The 20,770-nt window shown below is 41.7% G+C and overlaps 1 protein-coding gene across 1 annotated transcript in view; it reads left to right on the top strand.

Annotated features, from left to right (window-relative positions):
* LOC311046853 (tetraspanin-9-like) overlaps positions 1 to 17,065 on the top strand; it is a gene marked incomplete at its 5' end in the record, with an annotated part of 59,595 nt that extends 42,530 nt beyond the window's left edge. The window contains 4 exons of the mRNA XM_084059427.1: positions 1,586 to 1,687; positions 3,394 to 3,525; positions 6,886 to 6,969; positions 15,309 to 17,065. Of these exons, the coding sequence (XP_083915553.1) occupies positions 1,586 to 1,687; positions 3,394 to 3,525; positions 6,886 to 6,969; positions 15,309 to 15,380 (390 nt within the window). The 3' untranslated portion in view covers positions 15,381 to 17,065. The remainder of the gene's footprint in view (positions 1 to 1,585; positions 1,688 to 3,393; positions 3,526 to 6,885; positions 6,970 to 15,308) is intronic.
* Positions 17,066 to 20,770: the final 3,705 nt, after the last annotated feature.

The raw sequence follows: 20,770 nt of genomic DNA, 5'->3' as shown, positions 1-20,770 counted from the left end.
AAATAGCAGATATATAAGCTCATGGCGCGGCACTCGGTGCCGCGCCATGAGCTTATATATCTGCTATTTTTGAATAGCCCAAAGTATAAAATAATGTTTATAGCTCAGATCTTAAAATGACGCACAAGTCATGCGTTCCCGGATTAAATGGGTTAACACATGTGATCAAATATTAATCACCATGATCAGACATGGCAACCGGCCCTCAGGGGAGTGTTGAGGTTCAATCAAGAGGAAAATGAGAGATGGCTTCGCTCAGGGGAGGATTTTAAAGCTGCCATGTCCCTGTGTGAAGTGACGCTATGCGCATGCTAACGCTATGCTAACGTTCTGTCACCGCCTCAGCCGCCACACTATAAAGTCACCAGAGATGCGCGGTTGGCAAGCGAATCAGAAAAGGGAATAAACATCCATTGATCTAGACGGATGCTTTTGTCTTTGACCCACGTTGATGTTTGTATCATCAACCCTATTGGTATGCATGCAATATGGATGGATGCCGCTGAGTCATCGGAAGCGGGTGCCAGATCGCACTTCTGACACCACGTATTTGTGTCAACCGTATTGGTATGCAATATGGATGGCGCATCAGAAGCGCTTTCAGAATCAGAATCAGTGTTATTGTCACATCACAGGTTTACAGAAGTAAAAAAAAGTGGGTGAAATTAGTTTTGGCGCAAGTTCTATCGTTTTAGTTATTTCCATAAAAAAAGAGAGCGAAGAATAGGGGGGGGGGGGGGCTGGGGTCAAGCGGGAAGAGAGATCAATCAAAGAAACAAATGATCTACATATTTACACATACTGTAGTACCTGAGGTCTTGAGGAAAGTGGGGCTCAAGACCAGGGGTGCACATAACTGGTGCGCAGGTGCGCATGCGCACCCAAAATAAAAAATGCGCACCACATCAGGCGACGCGAGGCGCTTTTGCGCACCAACAGCTGGGACAGGAATTTCCAAGCTTTTATTTTTTAGCAAAACTAAAAAATAAAAGCCTGGAGATCGAGGCTAGGAATTTACTTCCTGAAGCCACACTCACACAATCACTCTAAAGCACCCGTCGGCCCCATGTACAGCCATTAGGCACAGGGGTAGAGATATGACTCGCGTCGCCTCGCATCGCCTCGCATTGCCTCGCTGCGTGCACGCAGCCAGCAGCGGCTGTTAGAGGCACTCGTCACCGATGATGAACGCACCGTAATGGTTCAAAATATGCCGTGAACGTCCCAATCTGGCGGATAAAATCAGCGCAGCAGCACAGGGCACCAACCTTGGGGGCTTTATCTAACAGCGTGAGAAAAAAAAAACGGCGAAAATCGGCGGAATTTAGAAGCAGAGCGTCCTTTTTTTCTAAATTATATTTATATGTATATCTTTTTTTAATTAGGCTATAATTTCTTTTTTCCCCCTCTTTTTCTTTTTTTGTTTTTTTTTCAAGCCTAACATTATGATTGTTGTTCGGGCCGGGCCCTGTTCATTTTCAGGCAGGTTGAGAACTGTACTACCTTGGTTGTTGATGTACAGTACAGTACACAGCTCAATCTTCTAACCAAGGTCTCTCTGGATGTTTTGCTTTGAAACCCTCAGGTGAGTGAACACGCCAAGCAGGACCTCAAGGACGGACTGGCTCTCTACAACACAGACAACAATGTGGGCTTACGAAACGCTTGGAACATCATCCAGGCAGAGGTATGTCTGCCACACACACACACACACACACACACGCACACGCACACGCACACGCACACACACACACACACACAGATTACTATAATTGTGAGAACATCAGCAGACGATCTGCAAGCTAACAACGAGTCGTGCTGTGGACTATTGTGAGCTTGTAGACCGGCTGTTTTCAGAGCGCAACACCTACGTAATGTATGTCTACATTTGACACAACTCTAACCCCAACCATTAAACCTAACCTTGAAAACAACACACACACACACACACACACACACACACACACACACACACACACACACACACACACACACACTCTCACTCTCACTCTCACTCTCACTCACACACACAAATGAAAACACATGGACGGTAGCACACATAATATGCACATGTTCAGATAGCAGAAGCATCAATTATGTGTTTCATCTCCCCCCCCCCCCTCCCCCCCCCCCCCTCCCCCATGGCACAGCCCGTCTCAAGGACCACGCATGAATGCATTCATAAGTGAGAGAGAATCCACTTTGCTCGTTCACAGAATCCATTTTGTCGTAATATTGTTTTTGGAATGTTCTGTGTTAATGCATTCCTTGGCTTCTAGCGGTAGCAGTAATGGGATCTTGAAAGCCCACGCTGCTGTCTGCTCAAATACAGAAGTATGCTTATGTTAGTTAGCTAATTGTTGTAGGCCTCCGATCGGCTGTCATAATTACAGTACTTGTCGAGACATCGTTTTTTTTTTTTTTTTTTTTTTTAAGTTTGTTTGTGGTCCCGCTGGAATCATAAGTCCTGTGTGTGTGTGTCTGTTTCCGTTTCCTCTATGTTTGCACGGTGTGTATGTGTGTGTGTGTGTGTGAATAGAGCCTAATTGCTTCTGCAACCAGCAGGGGTGAAACAGCGGTGAAATAGCAAGACAGTCTCGCTGTTTCACCGCTGTTTCACCGCTGTTTCACCGCTGTTTCACCCCTGCTAGTCTCGCCGAGACTATAGGCCATTCTGAACTGTCACACTTCCTATATAGCCTCAATTTACAAGCCGGATGCTAGCCCCTTGGTTTTAACAAACAAAGTCAATTGACTGTTTCTGGAATTCTTTCATAAGAACATTTGTTTCCATAAGCACTTAGTTTTATGATGTTTTATATAGTTTTGCCTTCTGTGTCGGTTTTATGTTCTATATTGTTCAATATGTTACTTTGTCTTTGTTTTCTTTATTGTTTTTATTTCCCTTTGGTGTGACTCGTTTGCTCATTGCACAGCAGCACCTTGTAACGATGTTATGAAAGGCGCTTTATAAACAAAGTTTACTTACTAACTTCTAGGGCTGTCACGATTATAACATTTTACGTGACGATTAATTGTATCTCTAATAATTGCGATTAGCGATTTAATTGCGTTTCTGTTATGAATATGAATGAAAATTGGCCGCAGCCAATTACATATCATTTTGGAGGGTCCTTGACATGAAAAAGTTTGAGAACCACTGGTTTAGGCGATTATGTAATAATTGTGACAGGCCTACTTACGTCATTTAATATCACTATGAATTGAGAACAAAGAACCCCGATGGACACAAGCCAATGGCTTTCTTGGGTTTTTTAAATTCCTATTAGCTGACCTTGTATTGAACTGTACTTTCCCATGCTTTTTTTTCCTGCAAACTTCTAATAAAGTATTAAATCAATCGATCCTTCCTTCCTTTCCATGTTTGTGCAGTGGAAGTGCTGTGGGGTGATTGCCTACACGGACTGGCACGAGGCTCTGAAGGAGAAGGTGGTTCCTGATCGCTGCTGTCAGGAGCATTACCAGGAGTGTGGGCGCAACACCACCACCATGTTCTGGAACAGGGTGAGTGAGTGGGTCCTCATCTAACCCAGGCTTTTTTCTTTTTTTTTTCTTTTTTTAACCCATTAATACCTGGAACGCATCTGTGTCAATTTTTCATTTCAGCTAGAAAATAATTATTTTACGCTTTGGCTATTCAAAAATAGCAAGCTCGGCTACGAGCTTGTAGATCTGCTATTTTTGAAAAATCGTGAAAATGTGTGCAAATCTTTGAATATATATATATATATATCATTTTAAAGCAAACATTAACTCAAATCTTTCCTTCTGGGGGGGCCCTGGAACACAATATTTTGAGATGGGGGTCCGCGGCCAAATTCATATAATTTTGGGGGTCCTTGACATGAAAAAGTTTGAAAACCACTGATATAGAAACATACGTTTTTCAGAAAACCGGATTTAGAAGACATTTTGCAGAATCGGAACCTCAGGCCTCAATGGGTTAAGATTTATTTTTGGGCTTTTCATGCCTTTATTATTGATAGGACAGTAGGCTGACAGGAAAATGGTGGGGAGAGAGATGGGGAGTGAGTGACACGCAGCAAAGGCCGTTCGGGACCGGGAGTCGAACCCACAACACGCTGTCAGGCTAGACTGACAGCGTGTCTGTCAGCATGCCGGGACCGCTACGCCAGTGGTCCGGGCCAACTCAGGGCTTTTTACTTAAAGAGGTGGTGCCATGGTTTTGCACTTTTTTTCTGTTTTTCATGTGTCTATGAGGTTGATATAACTTCATTAAGCCCCCTGGTGGTGTTTTTATGGTGTTTTATGTCTTCTCTGACTATTTTGAGTTTCTACCTGGAGGCTGAAACCTTGAGGGTCAAACGTGCCAATCGAAAAACAGCGCTTTAATGACACGGTAAAGATATACCCTCCCCCTCATTATCATAACACAACAGGTGTGGTCATGAGGAGGAGGAGGGACAAGGACGGGTGGGTGATACAAATTTTACTTGAGTAAAAGCACTAAAGTATTGGCATCAAAATATACTTAAAGTACCAAAAGTAAAAGTACTCATTATGCAGAATGTCCTGTTTCACAAGTTGTCATTATGTCTGAAAATGTTTTAAATCTTTTAAAAATAGCAGATCTGCAAGCTCTGCAAGCTTGTAGTTTGGCTGTGTTAAAATGTGTTATAAAGTAACAATGTAATTCAGGGGTCCCTGAGCCAAAAACGTTTGAGATCCACCGATCTAACCATCACCACACAGTACAGTCCTTAGTGAGAGTGTACAAATGGAACCAAATGGACCCTTCAACATTAGATATAAATGATATTTGTTCATTATCATTCATTCAATGATATTTGCTAAATTAGGGCTAATTTAGCATTAGCAACCGAACACTGAGCAATTCTCTTTGAAACGTTGCCAAAGTCTTGCTGAATGAGCTGCAAGCCTTTAACCACATGAACCACATGAACCTCTTATGAAAACATCTTTAAAATAATAATGTATGAACTATGAATAAACTATGAATGAACTCATTGGATTGCTGTGGTTGTTTGCTGTTAAAATACATTAAGAACTTTGAGCTGAAATGTGTTGGCAACTTTTTAACTTGTTCAATTATGAACTGAAGCCTGACTTTAAAGCTATTTTTAACCGAAAGAAGAGTGCCTTGGATTCTATTATTCTTTCAATCAAACTCATTCGATTGCTGTGGTTGTTTGTTGTTAGAATACATTAAGAACTTTGGGCTGAAATGTGTTGGCAACTTTTTAACTTGTTCAGTTATGAACGAAGCCTGACATTAAAGCTATTTTGTATATTAACCGAAAGAAGAGTGCCTTGGATTCTATTATTCTTTTAAACAAACTCATTTGATTGCTGTGGTTGTTTGCTGTTAAGAACTTTGGGCTGAAATGTGTTGGCAACTTTTTAACTTGTTCAATTATGAACTGAAGCCTGACTTTAAAGCTATTTTTAACCAAAAGAAGAGTGCCTTGGATTCTATTATTCTTTCAATCAAACTCATTTCGATTGCTGTGGTTGTTTGCTGTTAGAATACATTAAGAACTTTGGGCTAAAATGTGTTGGCAACTTTTTAACTTGTTCAATTATGAACTGAAGCCTGACATTAAAGCTATTTCATATATTAACCAAAAGAAGAGCGCCTTGCCTTGGATTCTTTTTTGCTTTTGTCTGGATGTTTTCTCCTAATAAATCTTTACAATTCTGAATGCCGCAGCCCTCTTTTTCCTCAACTTTAATTAAACAATAAAGAACTTTTGCAGCTCGCCCAGATGAATCCATTGAGCCGTGCCCTCTTGTTCCATACTGTAGGCAGAATGCATCCTTCAGTGGTGTTTTGTTATTAACTTCCTTTTTACACCTGCAGTGCCTGAAGGCATGACTCTCTCAGGCCAACTGTTCCACATTATTAGCTCTGTTGATCTGTCTATTCAGCCCGGCCCTTACGGGTCCATTTTGAGCACTCTCACAGGTTTAAATTTAACTCTCGGTACTGCGCTGCTGTGTGCTCTCTCTCTCATAATAGCTTTGAACAATCGATTAAACACATTATTTTGGGAATGCATTACACATATCGGCTGAAGGACTGTACACTGCTACGTTAGCCTCGTTCCCAGCCTGGGACTTCCGTCGCACGTATTTGTCCCGGAAACAATATTTTTCGACCAATCACAACACTTGTTTCATTCACGGAGAATGTAACAGATTTGTAAAGCGTCAACGTCATTTCCTGGGGCATTACTTCCGCCAAATTCCGGTACTTCCGTTTAAAACACTCAACCGGCTAGGTCTTTCCCATGTGTGCTGAGCACTACGTCAACGTCGTTTTCATGTCAAGGACCCCGAAATTGATATACATACTGTATTTGGCCACGGACCCCCATTTGAAAAGAGTTTGTGAGTGTGTGTCCCATAAGCCAAGATTCATTTTGTCAAGATGCGTCACTTTTTTTTTTCCGAAAATAGCCGATCTATACAAGCAAAGACGGAAACTCAAAAAGCAACATTTGGTGTTCTTTTTTGTTTCGAACACCATACAATAAAAAAGTCACAATAAAACAATAAAAGTAAAAATACAAAATATTTGAACCCATTAAGACCTGGAACGCATCTGTGTCACTTTAGATTTCTTTGGCTATTCAAAAATAGCAGATCTACAAGCTCATAGCGCGGCACCGAGTGCCACGCTATGAGCTTGTAGATCTGCTATTTTTGAAAAATCTTGAAAACTTTTTTTGTTTTTTTGTTTTTTTTCAAAAACTGTTAGGATTTAGAAAACATTTTTAAGAATCGCCTCAGGTATTAATGGGTTAAAAACAAATCCAACTATCTCAATGAACAATGAATCATACATGTGTTTGAAAAAAGCTGTTTTCCGTGTCCCTGCAGGGTTGCTTTGAGAAGGTGGAGGAGTGGATGGACGACAACAAACATCTGCTGGGGACCATCGGTATGGTCATCCTGGTGGTACAGGTGAGTGTGTGTGTGTGTGTGTGTGTGTGTGTGTGTGTGTGTGTGTGTGTGTGTGTGTGTGTGTGTGTGTGTGTGTGTGTGTGTGTGTGTGTGTGTGTGTGTGTGTGTGTGTGCGCGTGTGCGTGTGTGTGTGGGCATGTGTGTGTTGGCGCGCCCCGGTGAGAAGCGTCGGGGTGTATATGATAAGATCCAACACATCTCACTGCATTGAAGCGTCTGTCTGCTGCACTCTGATCTTGTCTGGTCTGGCAGAATCAATGGTACCTGGCATCCTGCCCGAGGAGAGGATGCACTGGTGCCGTGATGCACTGCAGAATCCTGTTTTAATTGAACTCAGACTGAATGTAAAGAATGGACACGTAGGCTGCATTCACACCAGTGTTGATTTCGTTGACTAAAACTGTGACGAAAAATGTTCGTCGACTACCTTTTTTTCACTGACGAAAACTAAATAAAAACTAAGCTATGCTGACTAAAACTAAGACTAAATATATTGACAATTTCGTCAACAAATTAAGACTAAAATGTTAGGGAGGGACAAGTGGAGACGAAGTTATTTTATGTTTGGTTGCGCTCGGGTGTTTTGCGCTCTGAAAATAGCAGATCTACAAGCTCACACACAGCTGTGAGCTTGTAGATCGGCTATTTTCAGCATGCAACCAAGTGTAAAATCAGCCATTACGACGCCATCAAGGCACCGCCAAAATACATTTTAGTCGACTAAATCGACTGTAGATTTAGTCGACTAAAATTAGACAAAAACTAAAACATTTCAGATCGGCTGTCTTCTTGGTTGACTGTTTTCCTTTCTCTCTTGTCCAGTTCCCCCCCCCCCCCCCTCTCATTTATATGACTATATAGCTTTTCTTTACTCTTATACCATCCTGCTGTCTTTCTGTCCCTGTGGAGCTAATTGTAATGCATGAGCTGTGTGTATCACAGTGGGTTTTTATTTCATTTCTTGTCATATCTTTTCTGGTGGCCTCTCTAGTCTCCCGGTCTGCATCCTGCATGCTTATGATTCCATATGAAAATGACTGCTGTAGCTTTAAAGATTCATTCTTACCTCCCGTTACCTTCTCAAGTCACAGCAGTCTCTCTTTCCCTCCCTCCTCTCTCCCTCCCTCTCTATTCAATTCAAAGGAGCTCATTGGCATGAGAAGTGTCAAATAAAAACAATAAAAACTGAGAAATTGTGTACAATTAAAAAAGAATGAAGAACTGTGTAAACAGAGGTGCGTCACATTCCAACTTAGAAAAAACTGGCTTACAAAATGAAATGAAAATGTTCATTTGCGGTTAGGAATAGTTATATATATACATGTAGACCATGGGTTCCCAAACTTTTCAGCCCGCGACCCCAAAATAAGGCGGAAATTGACTCGCGACCCCACCTAAACCTGGAGGTCATATATAAACATAAACGTGCACGTTCGGTGCGCATTTGTAATGTATTAAAATGGTAAAATGTACCATTTGTGATCATTTTAGATGGTATTTCATCCATTCTGTTGAATTTAAAGTAAAAAAAATAAAAAATAAAATAAAATATGTATATATATTTTTTTGAATGACCCAAAATTATTTTGCGACCCCATGTCAGTCTCCCGCGACCCCAAGTGGGGTCGCGACCCCTACTTTGGGAACCCCTGATGTAGACAAGGGTATACCTTCATGGTATAGAGCTTTTGAAGCAAATTGAAGCACTTTTTATAGGTTTAATAATCAACTTCTCAAGCTCACAACATGTCGCGATGCGACGCGTTGTGAGCTTTTAGATCGGCTATTTTAAAATAGCCTACGTATGAAATAGGGCTAAAGTCGTTAATGTATGTTTTATAATGTAATAATAATAATCTGCAAAGTAGCTAGTAACTAAAGTCTTCAAATAATTGTAGTGGAGTATAAGTAATTGTACTTTTACTGAGATGTAGTGTAGTAGAAGTAAAAGTACTGAACATTGGAAATTCTCCAGTAAAGTAAAAGTACCTCGAAATTGTACTTAAGTACAGTACTTGAGTAAATGTTCTTAGTTACTATACACCACTGCTCTGAGGAAGGTCGTAAGACCGAAACGTCAGTCATTATTTGTTACTTGCACCTAAATAATGAAAGGCTTAAACTGTCTGTGCTGCTCCCAGCTTTGATCTCTTGTGCATCTGTTGTGCCTGGCTCTGTGAGTGACGGACCGGACTGGCCGCTTTAGGCTGAGGCGCACTGGTAGCCTCCCTTTGCTTCACACAGGCATGCATGACAGAATTCAAATACTTCACAATGCGTAGAGATAGATTATTCAAATATATTTGAATTACCATGTATTTTTTTTTTTTTTTATCCCACGATTTTGTAACCCATTTTTTCACCCAGTGCCAATTGTCTATGTAATCCTGGACGCTACACTCCCTCTGCCAGCCTAGGGAGAGACTAGAGCCGAATTACCATGTATATGCATGTTCGCACAGGCGCACGCACGCACGCACGCACGCACGCACGCACAATCAGTATTCCTAATGTATTTGAACGTATAGTTGTTCTGTTCGTATGTACAGTAGTATAGTTGCATGTCGAGGTCAACTCGGTACAGACAGTGCAGGAATACACATAATAATTAGTAGTCCTTAAGGTGGTTGTATCTCCTGTCACAACAGCTCACAAATCTTGCTGCTGTGTTTGCACATTGTTGTACTGTACTTACACCTAGTAGCAGATATGGGTTCTGCTGGGTACTTGAGTAAATGTACTTTAGTTATTTTACACCACTGCTCTCTTGTCTTCTTTTTGGCGTTCTCTTTCTGTTTCTGCTCTGCATCATCACTTTTTCCCTTTCACCACATCCTGATCCAGATGTTGTGCAGCACATAATTCTCCGGGGAGGAGGGAGGGGAGATAGTCATGCTTTACTTGTACAATACACGACTGTATTGACCAACCGTACCTCACGTTGTCATTCTAATAGCTTGAGACGTGGCATGCAAGACTTCCCTTAACCCATTTAGACCTGAAGCCGATTCTACATGTCTCCTAAATCCCAACAGTTTTCTGAAAAACGTATGTTTCTATATCAGTGGTGCTCAATCTTTTTCATGTCAAGGACCCCCAAAATGATATGTATTTGGCTGCGGACCCCCATCAAAATATTTTGTTCCAGGGACCCCCCAGAAGCAAAGATTTGAGTTAAAAATGTTTCCTTTAAAAATATATATATTCAAAAAGGTGCACACATTTTCACGATTTTTCAAAAATAGCAGATCTACAAGCTCGTAGCGCGGCACTCGGTGCCGCGCTATGAGCTTGTATATCTGCTATTTTTGAATAGCCCAAAGTGTAAAATAATGCTTTTTAGCTCAAATCTAAAAATGACACAGTTCCATTTAGACCGGGAACGCATCTGTGTCATTTTAGATTTTAAGCTGTAACTATTATTTTTATACTTTGGCTATTCAAAAATAGCAGATCTACAAGTAGCTCCAGCGTCCCTGGAACAACATATTTTGGTAGGGATCGCCGGTGGCCAAAAAACATATCATTTTGGGTGGTCATTGGACAAGGAAAAGTTTGAGCACCACTGATATAGCTTTTTTTTTTTTTTTAATTAAGACATTGTTGAGACATTTGACGGTTGCAAATGTTTGCTTTAAAGATATATATGTTCAAAGACTTGCGCAAATCTTCACGATTTAAAAAAAATAGCAGATCTACAAGCTCATAGCGCGGCACTCGGTGCCGCGCTATGAGCTTGTATATCTGCTATTTTTGAATAGCCAAAGAAATCTAAAATGACAAAGATGCGCGTTCCCGGATTAAACGGGTTAAATCACCTAACGTTAGATTTTGGAACCAGCCCAGAGGCCGTATCAAATCACTCTACATCACATCACACATTCCTTTCAGTAGACCCTGCACAATTCTGTTATGTATTCACAACATGGGAGGAGAAGGGGCAGAACGTAGTATCTCCTTGTGTAGACTCTATTTCCCGTACGCTATACATTGTATTACACTGTCACGAAAATGTGCCAATCTTCAAGTTCTACAAGCGTCATGCCGATTGTCTATTTTTTGCCTTTTTTTTTTACGTTGAAAACCTTTGAACCTTTGAATTCATGGATATATATTTTGTTTTTGTAGCAAGTCAATAATTTGATGACCGGCAGCGGTTCCGGTAGGTAGGAGACACAAATAGTCTCCTTTGTGTCTCCTACCGGAACCGCTGCCAACCGGTCCGCTGGTCATCAAATTATTGGCTTAGGAATGCTACAGAAACCAAAAAATATCCCTGAATTCATGTCTCCATGGGGTGACTAATAGATAGAACTATCCCTGGGTGAATTATCCCTTTAACCAGTGAAAAGTAAACAAAAAATTATACATTGGATCCAATGGAACACAAGGTTCTTTTCTTCCATTTCCTGAAAGTAATGGCTTTGAACAGGTTTCCACCCCAACAGTGACGTTATTATGTTACGGTAACGGTAGTGTTATGGAAATGTCTACAGTATATACACACCGTAGACATTTCCATAACACCAAAGGGGACAGCTGCCATATATACTCCTCTGTACTTCAGACATAGCGGCACGGACCACAAGAACGTATAATAATCCATGCATATCGGAACCCATAGCAGCGTGAACGTTTTTGAAGTTCACGTTTGGTTCAAGAGTATATCGAGGATATATTCACTGTCTTCCCTGGAGGCAGCCTTTAACCCGTTAAGACCAAGAACGCATCTTTGTCATTTTTTGTGATTTATTTGGCTATTCAAAAATAGCAGATCTACAAGCTCATAGCGCGGCACCGAGTGCCGCGCTATGAGCTTGTAGAGCTGCTATTGTTTTTTTTTTATCTTGAAAATGTGTGCAAATCTTTGAATATATATATTTTAAAGCGAACGTTTGTAAAATATGTTTTTCCAGGGACCGCCAGAAGCAAAGATTTGAGCTACAAATGTTTGCTTTAAAAAATATATAATTATATAAGATTTGCAGACATTTTTAAGATTTTTCAAAAATAGCAGATCTACAAACTTGTAGCTATGAGCTTGTAGATCGGCTATTTTTGAATAGCCAAAGTAGAAAGTAATGGTTAAAGCTAAAAAATTCAAAAATGACACAGACGCGTTCTTCCCGGATTGAACGGGATAATAGCCTTTGTCACCCTATTAGCTAGACGTTTGATATCACTTTAAGTGGAAATCTCCAGCAAACCCCTTCACATCCCCCTGAGGAGAGGAGATGTACTTAACTTTGTCTAACTGGAAAGAATCAGGTTCTTCTTGTTGGCCTGGGGGGTGGGGGGGGGGTGGGGAAGAGGAAATCCTGAAGAAATCCTGCAAGATGTAGAACCCCTTTTTTCCAAATATATAAATGAGCCGGACCCATCCAGATAATTTCTGATTGATTCGTCAGATACTTCAGAGTGACAGTGAATTGTCGTCTCAAGCAGCGGGCCGACCACGTAACTGTTTTATGGTCGTTTTTAGCTTTTTTATTCGCTTCGGTATTTCTTTATTTTTGTCGTATCTGTCCTGTCCTCATCTTGCCTCTGCGTAATTCTGTGTCCGTCTTGCTTAAAGGGATAGTTCACCCACAAAATTACTTTTTTTTTCCTATCGATTAGTCACCCGATGGAGATGATTTGTTTTTGTTTTTGTCGCATTCCAAACCCAATTATTTGATGACTGGCAGCGGTTCCGGTATAGGAGACACAATGAGTTTCCTTCGTTTCTCCTACCGGAACCTCCGGAACCGCTGCCTACCGGTCCGAACCGCTTAGGAATGCAACAAAAAACTAAAAAATATCCATTCGTTCAAAAGTCTCCATGGGGTGGCTAATCGATAGTAAAAAAAAGTAATTTTGGGGGTGAACTATCCCTTTAACACGTAGCTTAACCATGACTGTATTGACCAACTTCAGTGCACTAGTCTCTCTGAAAACACAGATAAACAGATTGCGGGGAAGGGGTAAAATGAAATAAAGAAAGAAGAGTATCAAGGGATATTTTGTCAGTCCCGTCACTTACAGTATGCAGTTATGATTACTGTCACGGCACACTTTTATTTCCCTGACCTCGTGTTGATTGACGGCAGCTTAAAGATACAATCATGTTTTCTTTTCAAGCGGCCCCGAGAACCAAGAGGAGCCAATCAGGATGCTTTCTCCATGCGTCCCACTGGAACAAGCCTCCGTTAACCCATTAAGACCGGGAACGCATCCGTGTCATTTTAAGATGTCTTTGGCCATTCAGAAATAGCAGATAAATACAAGCTCATAGCGTGGCACCGCGCTATGAGCATTTTTGCAAATCTTTGAATATATATATTTTTTTAAAGCGAGCATTTATAACCCAAATCTCTGCTTCTGGGGATTCTACAAATGTCTTTTAAATCCTAACAGTTTTTTTTTTAAACGTATGTTGCTATAATCAGTGGTTCTCAAACTATTTTTATTGCAAGGACCCCAAAAATGAAATGTATTTGGCCACGGACCCCCATCTCAAAATGTTTTGTTCCAGGGACCCTCGAGAAGCAAAGATTTGAGTTAAAAAAATGTTCGCTTTAAAAATATAATATATAATCAATGATTTGCGCAAAATGTTCATGATTTTTCCAAAAAATAGCAGATCTACACACTATGAGCTTGTATATCTGTTATTTTTGAATAGCCAAATAAATCTTAAAATGACACAGATACGTTCCCGCTCTTAACGGATTAAATAGGAGGTTCAGATAGACGTTATGCTTCCATACCTCCCTTACCCGTCACCAGATAATGGTTTTAGGATCAGTCTCACGTCTCACCGTTTGATGTGTGGAGTATCAGTGGGGAAATGGAAACTTCAAAGCTCTTTATTCGGTGGCACCTCATTGACTTAATGCTAGCTCATGCTGCACGATTTCCTCCTAGCGAGATACCAGCTGAGTTTGTTGCTCAATTCAAGACCATCAGAGAGACAGAGAGAGAGAGAGAGAGAGAGAGAGAGAGAGAGAGAGAGTTAGAGTGTTACTGTTACTGAACATCAAAACTTTGCACACTGGCCCAAGGCGGGCATATCAAATGCGGACAACACATATACACCAAAACATTCATTTTAACAGCTTTTATGTTGAATAAAACGTTATTTTGACCAATCTGTACTGAGCGACACCCACAACACCAGAGGGAGCGCTTACGATCTGGAACCCCCTTGAACCAAACCTGGGAAAATTCTCATTCTACTACTCTGCCACCATAATGGAATAATGATAATAAACTTTATTTGTAAAGCACCTTTCAATGACATGAAATGCAGCTCAAAGTGCTTTGAGCAAGAATAAAGCACAAGTGCTTAACTGAAAAAGTACAAATAATTTAACAATAAAGCAAAAAATAAAAGCAAAAGCATAAAAACAACATTAAAAAAAATATATATATATATATACATATAGCAAAAAAGGCAGTGAATCAGGCAAAGCAGTGAGGACATGAATAACAACAACACAGAGATATAAAAATCAACTAAAAGCAAGAGTGAAGAAATAGGTATTGAGCTGTGCTTTAAAGCTATCCACAGAGGCTGAATGTCTGGAATGCCCTGACATCATCCATTAAAGGATGTGAATCATTGTTTGTTTGTTTTTTCAAAACTGTCTTGAAAAAGCTTCATCTATCAGAAAACTGATAGATGTTTTCCAAACATTTTTGAAACTTTTCAAAGATTTTCAAAAATAGCAGACAGGGACGTCACGGGCTCTCAGAACAGGTGGGGGGGATGGACTTTCGGTGGACTATACCCCTTATTTTACACTTTGGCTATTCAAAAATAGCAGATATACAAGCTCATAGCGCGGCACCGAGTGCCGCGCTATGAGCTTGTAGATCTGCTATTTTTGAAAAATCGTGAAAAACATTTGTAACTCTCAAATGTAAACAAATTTTGTATTTTCAAAATGTTGCGTTTTTTGGGCAGATTGTGTTAGTTTTTTTTCGTGTTTTGGTTACTTTATTTCGGTTTTAGGGTTAGGGTTAGGTTATTAAATTCTTTTTTTTGCCTGATTTTACCGATTTATTATCAAAGAAAATATATATATATTTGTCATTTTTTCAAAAAGTGGGGGGTATGAAATCACGGATCTGTGAGAGTGAGGGTGTCGCGTCGTACGCACAGTGAATGGCCGTGACGCCCCTGATAGCAGATGTACAATTGACGCGCTGCAAGCTTGTAGATCTGCTTTTTTTTTGTTGTACTACTTTTGCTGGGGACCCCCCTGGGTAAAAGGAACCCCACTTTGAGGAACCAATGATCTACAGTAACATCCCCACTCACTCATCTCCTTGTGTCTCCCTCTTCCTCCACACAGCTCCTGGGCATGGCGTTCTCCATGATACTGTTCCACCAAATCCACAGAACGGGGAAGAAGTACGACGCTTAGCCGGAGCCGGGGGGAGGAGCTATAGGACCCCGGGAAAACGAAGAGGAGCCCCACTGCCTGATGGGATAGACTCTGAACTCTGAACACACCCCCTCCCTCTTTATAACCCCCGCCACCCCCATTTCCCATAATCCTATGTACAGTGACCCCCACCACCCCCCCTCCCACTCAGTTCTGCTCTCTCCACCCGCCCTTCATTTTTGCCAAAGAGTAAACATGACTGGGAGATGAAGGACAAAGGAAGGAAACCCCCCTCTTCTTTATCACGGTTCTATTTAGTCGTTGTTGCTTGAACTAACCCCACCCCCCCCCCCCCCCCCCTCCCCTTGCCCCCGCCCCCCTTTTTGCAGAAAGAATGGATTCTGAGACGACGGACACATCGTTTTAAACGCTCACATCCATCCTCAACGGGAAACTACGGGGGGAGCACCTTTTGTCGACCCACCCCCCTCATACTGACTCATGTTAAGTTGTTAAAGGTTTTCTGAAGAAAAGGTTCCTCCCACCTAGCATGCTTGTGTTTTCTACTCCGCGGATCGAACGTTGTCGGATGTTTTTTCATTTTTACCGTTTCTTTATTTTGTTGTTTTTTTTTGTTTAATTGATTTTTGTGGAATGTAATGTTATTGATCAGATTGGGTGCAGGGAGCTCTGAGATGTCGCATTTTTTTTTCCGATCAGATTTAATGCGATCTGTTTCGGAAGGAGCACCTTTATAGATCGGCGACGGCGAGGGCAAAAGGCCGATGTGGCGCGTGATGATCCGCGGTCGTCCCTTTCTCTCGGTCAACTGTGGTGAACTTGAGAGTGTGGACGGACGGACGGACGTGCACGTACAGGGAATGATCACGGGGAAGTATTGGACAGAATTTTTGGGGTGATTCTTGTGCAACGTGCTCGATATTTTAACGATTTTTGTTTTTGAGTGCACTAACGCATTGATGCAACACACACACACACACACACACACACACACACACATACAAACACACACACTGTACACGCCGCACACACACACACACACAACGTATTGTCAGACCGTAACAGTATTCCCATTCCGTACGAAACCAGACGGAAACGGCTGTTGGAAAGGTACATTGACAAATCAAGTGATGAGAATTCAGCGAATGCTTTCCGGGGGACTGCAGACCTTGCAAACCGTTCGTGCGGTGGTTAAGGAGGGTGTGTGGGCGTGCGGCGCGCGTGTGTGTTTTGTGTAACATGACTTTGTCAGAGCTTGCACGACGGACGGTATAGAACCTTCGGAGAAGAATGGAAAACGGGGCTGAGGAAGAAGAGATGTCTCCCGGAGTCCGCGGACGTCATCGCTGCTGCCATCGATTGGCGCTCTCGTATATAGGCGAGAGAGAGGCATCTTCTCTCCATGCGCTCCCGAGCTCGCTTCTTTTGTTCCGAACCCACCCCCCCCCCCCCCCCAACACCCCCCACCTCCCCACCCCCCTTTTCAGTTTTTTCCTCAACTCCTGTCCTCATCCGTCTCCATCTCTCCGTTTTACACGCAGAGCTTTACACCGCAACGCACATTTTCTGCTGAAATCCCTGCCTGTCACAGTCGTTACATTAATCTGTACAGTGGTGGTTGTGTGGGAAAGGCTCAACGAACTCTGTATTTCAACGGTTCTCCAAAACCATTTCTGGATTAAGGCCCACTTGATTTTTATTTTATTTTTTATTACTGCCAGCCTTTCGGCCGCATTTTCAGAGCATGTTTATTTTGACCCATTAAGACATCTGTGTCATTTTTTTATTTGAGCTAAAAAGTTTTATTTTACACTTTAGCTATTCAAAAATAGCAGATCTACAAGCTCATAGCACGGCACCGAGTGCCGCGATATGAGCTTGTAGATCTGCTATTTTTGAAAAATCGTGAAAATGTGTGCAAATCTTTAAATATAAATATTTTTAAAGCGAACATTTTTAACTCAAATCTTTGCTTCTGGGGGGGTCCCTGGAACAAAATATTTTGAGACGGGGGTCCGCGGCCAAATACATATACATTTTGGGGTCCTTGACATTAAAACGTTTGAGAACCACTGACACAGCAACATACGTTTTTTCAAAAAACTGTTAGAAGACATTTTGTAGAGCCTTAATGGGTTAATGATCGATCAATCAATCAGTCAACTAACACAGTACACTTTAAGTTCCTATTTATCGGCATCACAACGAAAAATACGATGACGTGCTTTTTACATTAGTTGTTTTAATATTCATGTTATATTATCAAAATCCAAGTATTTCGCCAATTATTTTGGGGGTCAACTTGCAATATCCCACAGACCGCTGACCCTATACAGTTTCCTCTGGTGTGGGACTACACTGCAAGAATTCTGTATTCTCCTTTTTATATTGGCGGATATGGAGGAGAGGAGGTGGTAGGGGTCATCACAGCCGGGGGTCTCATCTCATCCTCGTGTAGGCTGGATCTGTTGGCCCGCTGATACGCAGCAGGGGGTCTCGCGCGTCTTGTCGGATTCAATCGGAACGAGAATACTGTTACGTCTGTGTTGGTAACTCTGCTGTTGGATTGCAATTCACAGGTTTCACATTGCTGACGTCTGCTCAGCTCCTTGTGTTGCATGTACTGTAAAAGTACGTGTGTGTTTGTGTTTGTGTATAATACTCACATCGTAGAATGGAAGGGATCTTTGGTTAACCACTTTCAACCTGTTCATCCCTGTTTTGGAAATGTGTAGTCAAAAATAGTCAAACATAAAAAAAATATATATATACAAGCTATGAGCCTGTAGATCGCCTATTTTTGCTATTCACCGTACGAACGAAGTACGTAGGGTTTAAGTGGTTAAGGTAGGAAGGTTGTGTTATAAAAAAAATCTGGTAAAGAAACCATTCGGGGACCAGAGGCGCCTCTGTTCTGAATATCATCCCGTTGCGTCGACAGGAGTGTTCGCATAGGTACTCCGCATCGGATGACATCATTAGAACTCTGACGCTTTTTTGCATTGCTGCTACACCGTCCGGGATTAACACACAAAAAACCCACAAACCTCACACACATTTCACATTCTCTCACCCGCCGTCATTCTTTTAGTATTTTCGGGACGCTTTATGCTTATGCGTTACAATATATCCTCGGGAACGCTGAGCCCCGAGGATATCCCGTTTGGATGCGTATAGGAGGTCCCCTGACCCTCCCGCTAGGACGTGATTCACCGCTGTGCCATCCAACGCCTCCCCATGCGCTCCACCGTGACAAATTCACCAAGGAAAAAGAATGTTGACGATGTACCACTCTGCTCGACTCGACTCAGTACCCATCTATTTAGCGCCTGGGTCAACAGACGTTCGGCAGTGGCGTGCACAGACATTTTGAGGGGCAGGTGCTCAAGTAAATTATACTTTTTTTTGTTTACTTGGTCTGCTCTTTTTTCCCTCTACACCTATACCTCTTTGCCAAAAATAGCCGATCTACAAGCCCACAACACAACTGCGAGGCGTTGTGGGCTTGTAGATCTGCTATTTTTGGCTAAAGTTCTCCTCAGAAAAGGGATGCTAGGTTTCGAGTGGTTATGGTAAAAAGATAAAGCATATCACATAAAGATTTGGCGGACCCCCTGTAGTAACTCTGAGGACCCCCTAGGGGTCTGTTGAAGACCCCTGCTGTAAACTGAAAAAAAAAAAAACTTTTTTTTTTCAAAAGGGCACTTCTGGTCAAGAGGGCAAAGGGCAGGTACTCTAGCACCACCTAGAGTCTATCTGTGCACGTCCCTGGCCTGGGTCAACAGACGTTCAGAGCGATATATACGAGGACGTACAGTACCAGGCACCCCCCCCCCCCCACTCCCCACACCGTACAAGCACAGTCAGCCTCTTTGGTGACCTAATAGCAGGCTTTGCGATGTAGTTCGTTTTTTTTCCCCCGGTCCCTTGGCACATGGAACCGAGAGGAAAGATGACATCGCCCTTTCTCTGCCCACAAACAAAGTATGCTATTGTCCTGTATTTAGCGTTAATGGATTGCACAGCATTTACACAATAACCATGGGATTTGTGATGGTGATGGTGATCAATGGTGTTCTTGTGTAGGACCACGTCGTCGCGTATATACGGGACTGGGAACGGCGCTCCAACATGGCACAGCGTGTGAGAATGTGTGTATTATGTTAAGAATACAAGCACATTTTGAAACACAGTAGGGAGAGTGGGGGGGGGGGGGATTTATGTCATACTTAACCACTTTAACCCATTAAAACCTGAGGCAGCATCTAAAAAAATTCAAAATCCTAACAATTTTTCGGAAAAAAATATTTAAAAAATAATTTTCACGATTTTTCAAAAGTAGCAGATCTACAAGCTCGTAGAGCGGCACTCGGTGCCGCTCTACGAGCTTGTATATCTGCTATTTTTGAATAGCCAAAGACATCTAAAGTGACACAGATGCGTTCCAGGTATCAATGGGTTAATCCGTATTTTGGGCTTGTGAAATCTTTTTTTGAAAATCGCCAGTCTATACAAGCTTATGACGTGTCGTGATGTAGACTCGCAGATCTGCTATTTTTGAATGAAAAACAAAACATTGAAACATTTAGATTTCTTTTTTTTTTTAATGGGGCTTAAGTGGTTAAGCGACTCTAAATCTAATATCTCTAACTGATCTCTGGAAGCGTGTCAACTGTCACTGAGGCGAGGAGAGACCGTCCTGCCGTCCATTCTGACATTATTTTCTTCGTATTCTTTGTCATCATGCCTTCAGCTCTGCTGCCGAGTTTTAGTTTCCATTGTTTTTAAGGATTTTCTTTTTTGTTTCATTTTTTGGGGGGGAATGCAAGTTGTTTTAACGATTGTTATTCCTGTACAATTATTTGTCTGTCATGGTTTTCATGTCGTTTTATACGCCCAATGTTGTTTGCCGATGCTTTTGTTTGTTCCCCCCGTCACGAGGTGGGTTTCTTTTTTGTTTGTTTTCTTTTCGTTTGTGTTCCGAAACAGACGGAGGATCAGTGTCACTCCTTGCGAGAGCACGCCGCCATTAAGCGTTTGTTTGCAAAGAGGATTAGTCACGTGAGTTCAGCACAAACATCACAGTGTTCGCCTGCAAGGTGAAAATAACGCCTGTCTTGTCTTAACATTGCCACCGGCATTTATGGTAATGAATTCACACATGGAGGGAGTTCATTTTTAGACACACAGACTTGGATACTCACATTTACTACTTAAGTATCAATACTGCAATATAGAAATTTAAAACAAAAGTAAAAGTCTGGAATTCAAAATGTACTTGAGTAAAAGTACAAAAGTATTGGCATCAAAATGTACTTTAAGTACAAAAAGTAAAAGCACTCGTTATGCACAATGTCCCATTTCAAGTTTTCAAATGTGTAAAAATCTTTTGAAAATAGCAGATCTAC

The sequence above is a fragment of the Gymnoscopelus microlampas genome (assembly GCF_963454915.1).
Source record: "Gymnoscopelus microlampas genome assembly, chromosome: 6".
Taxonomy (NCBI): domain Eukaryota; kingdom Metazoa; phylum Chordata; class Actinopteri; order Myctophiformes; family Myctophidae; genus Gymnoscopelus; species Gymnoscopelus microlampas.
Note: the sequence above shows the minus strand (reverse complement) of the source record. Positions and strands in the feature narration are given on the sequence as shown.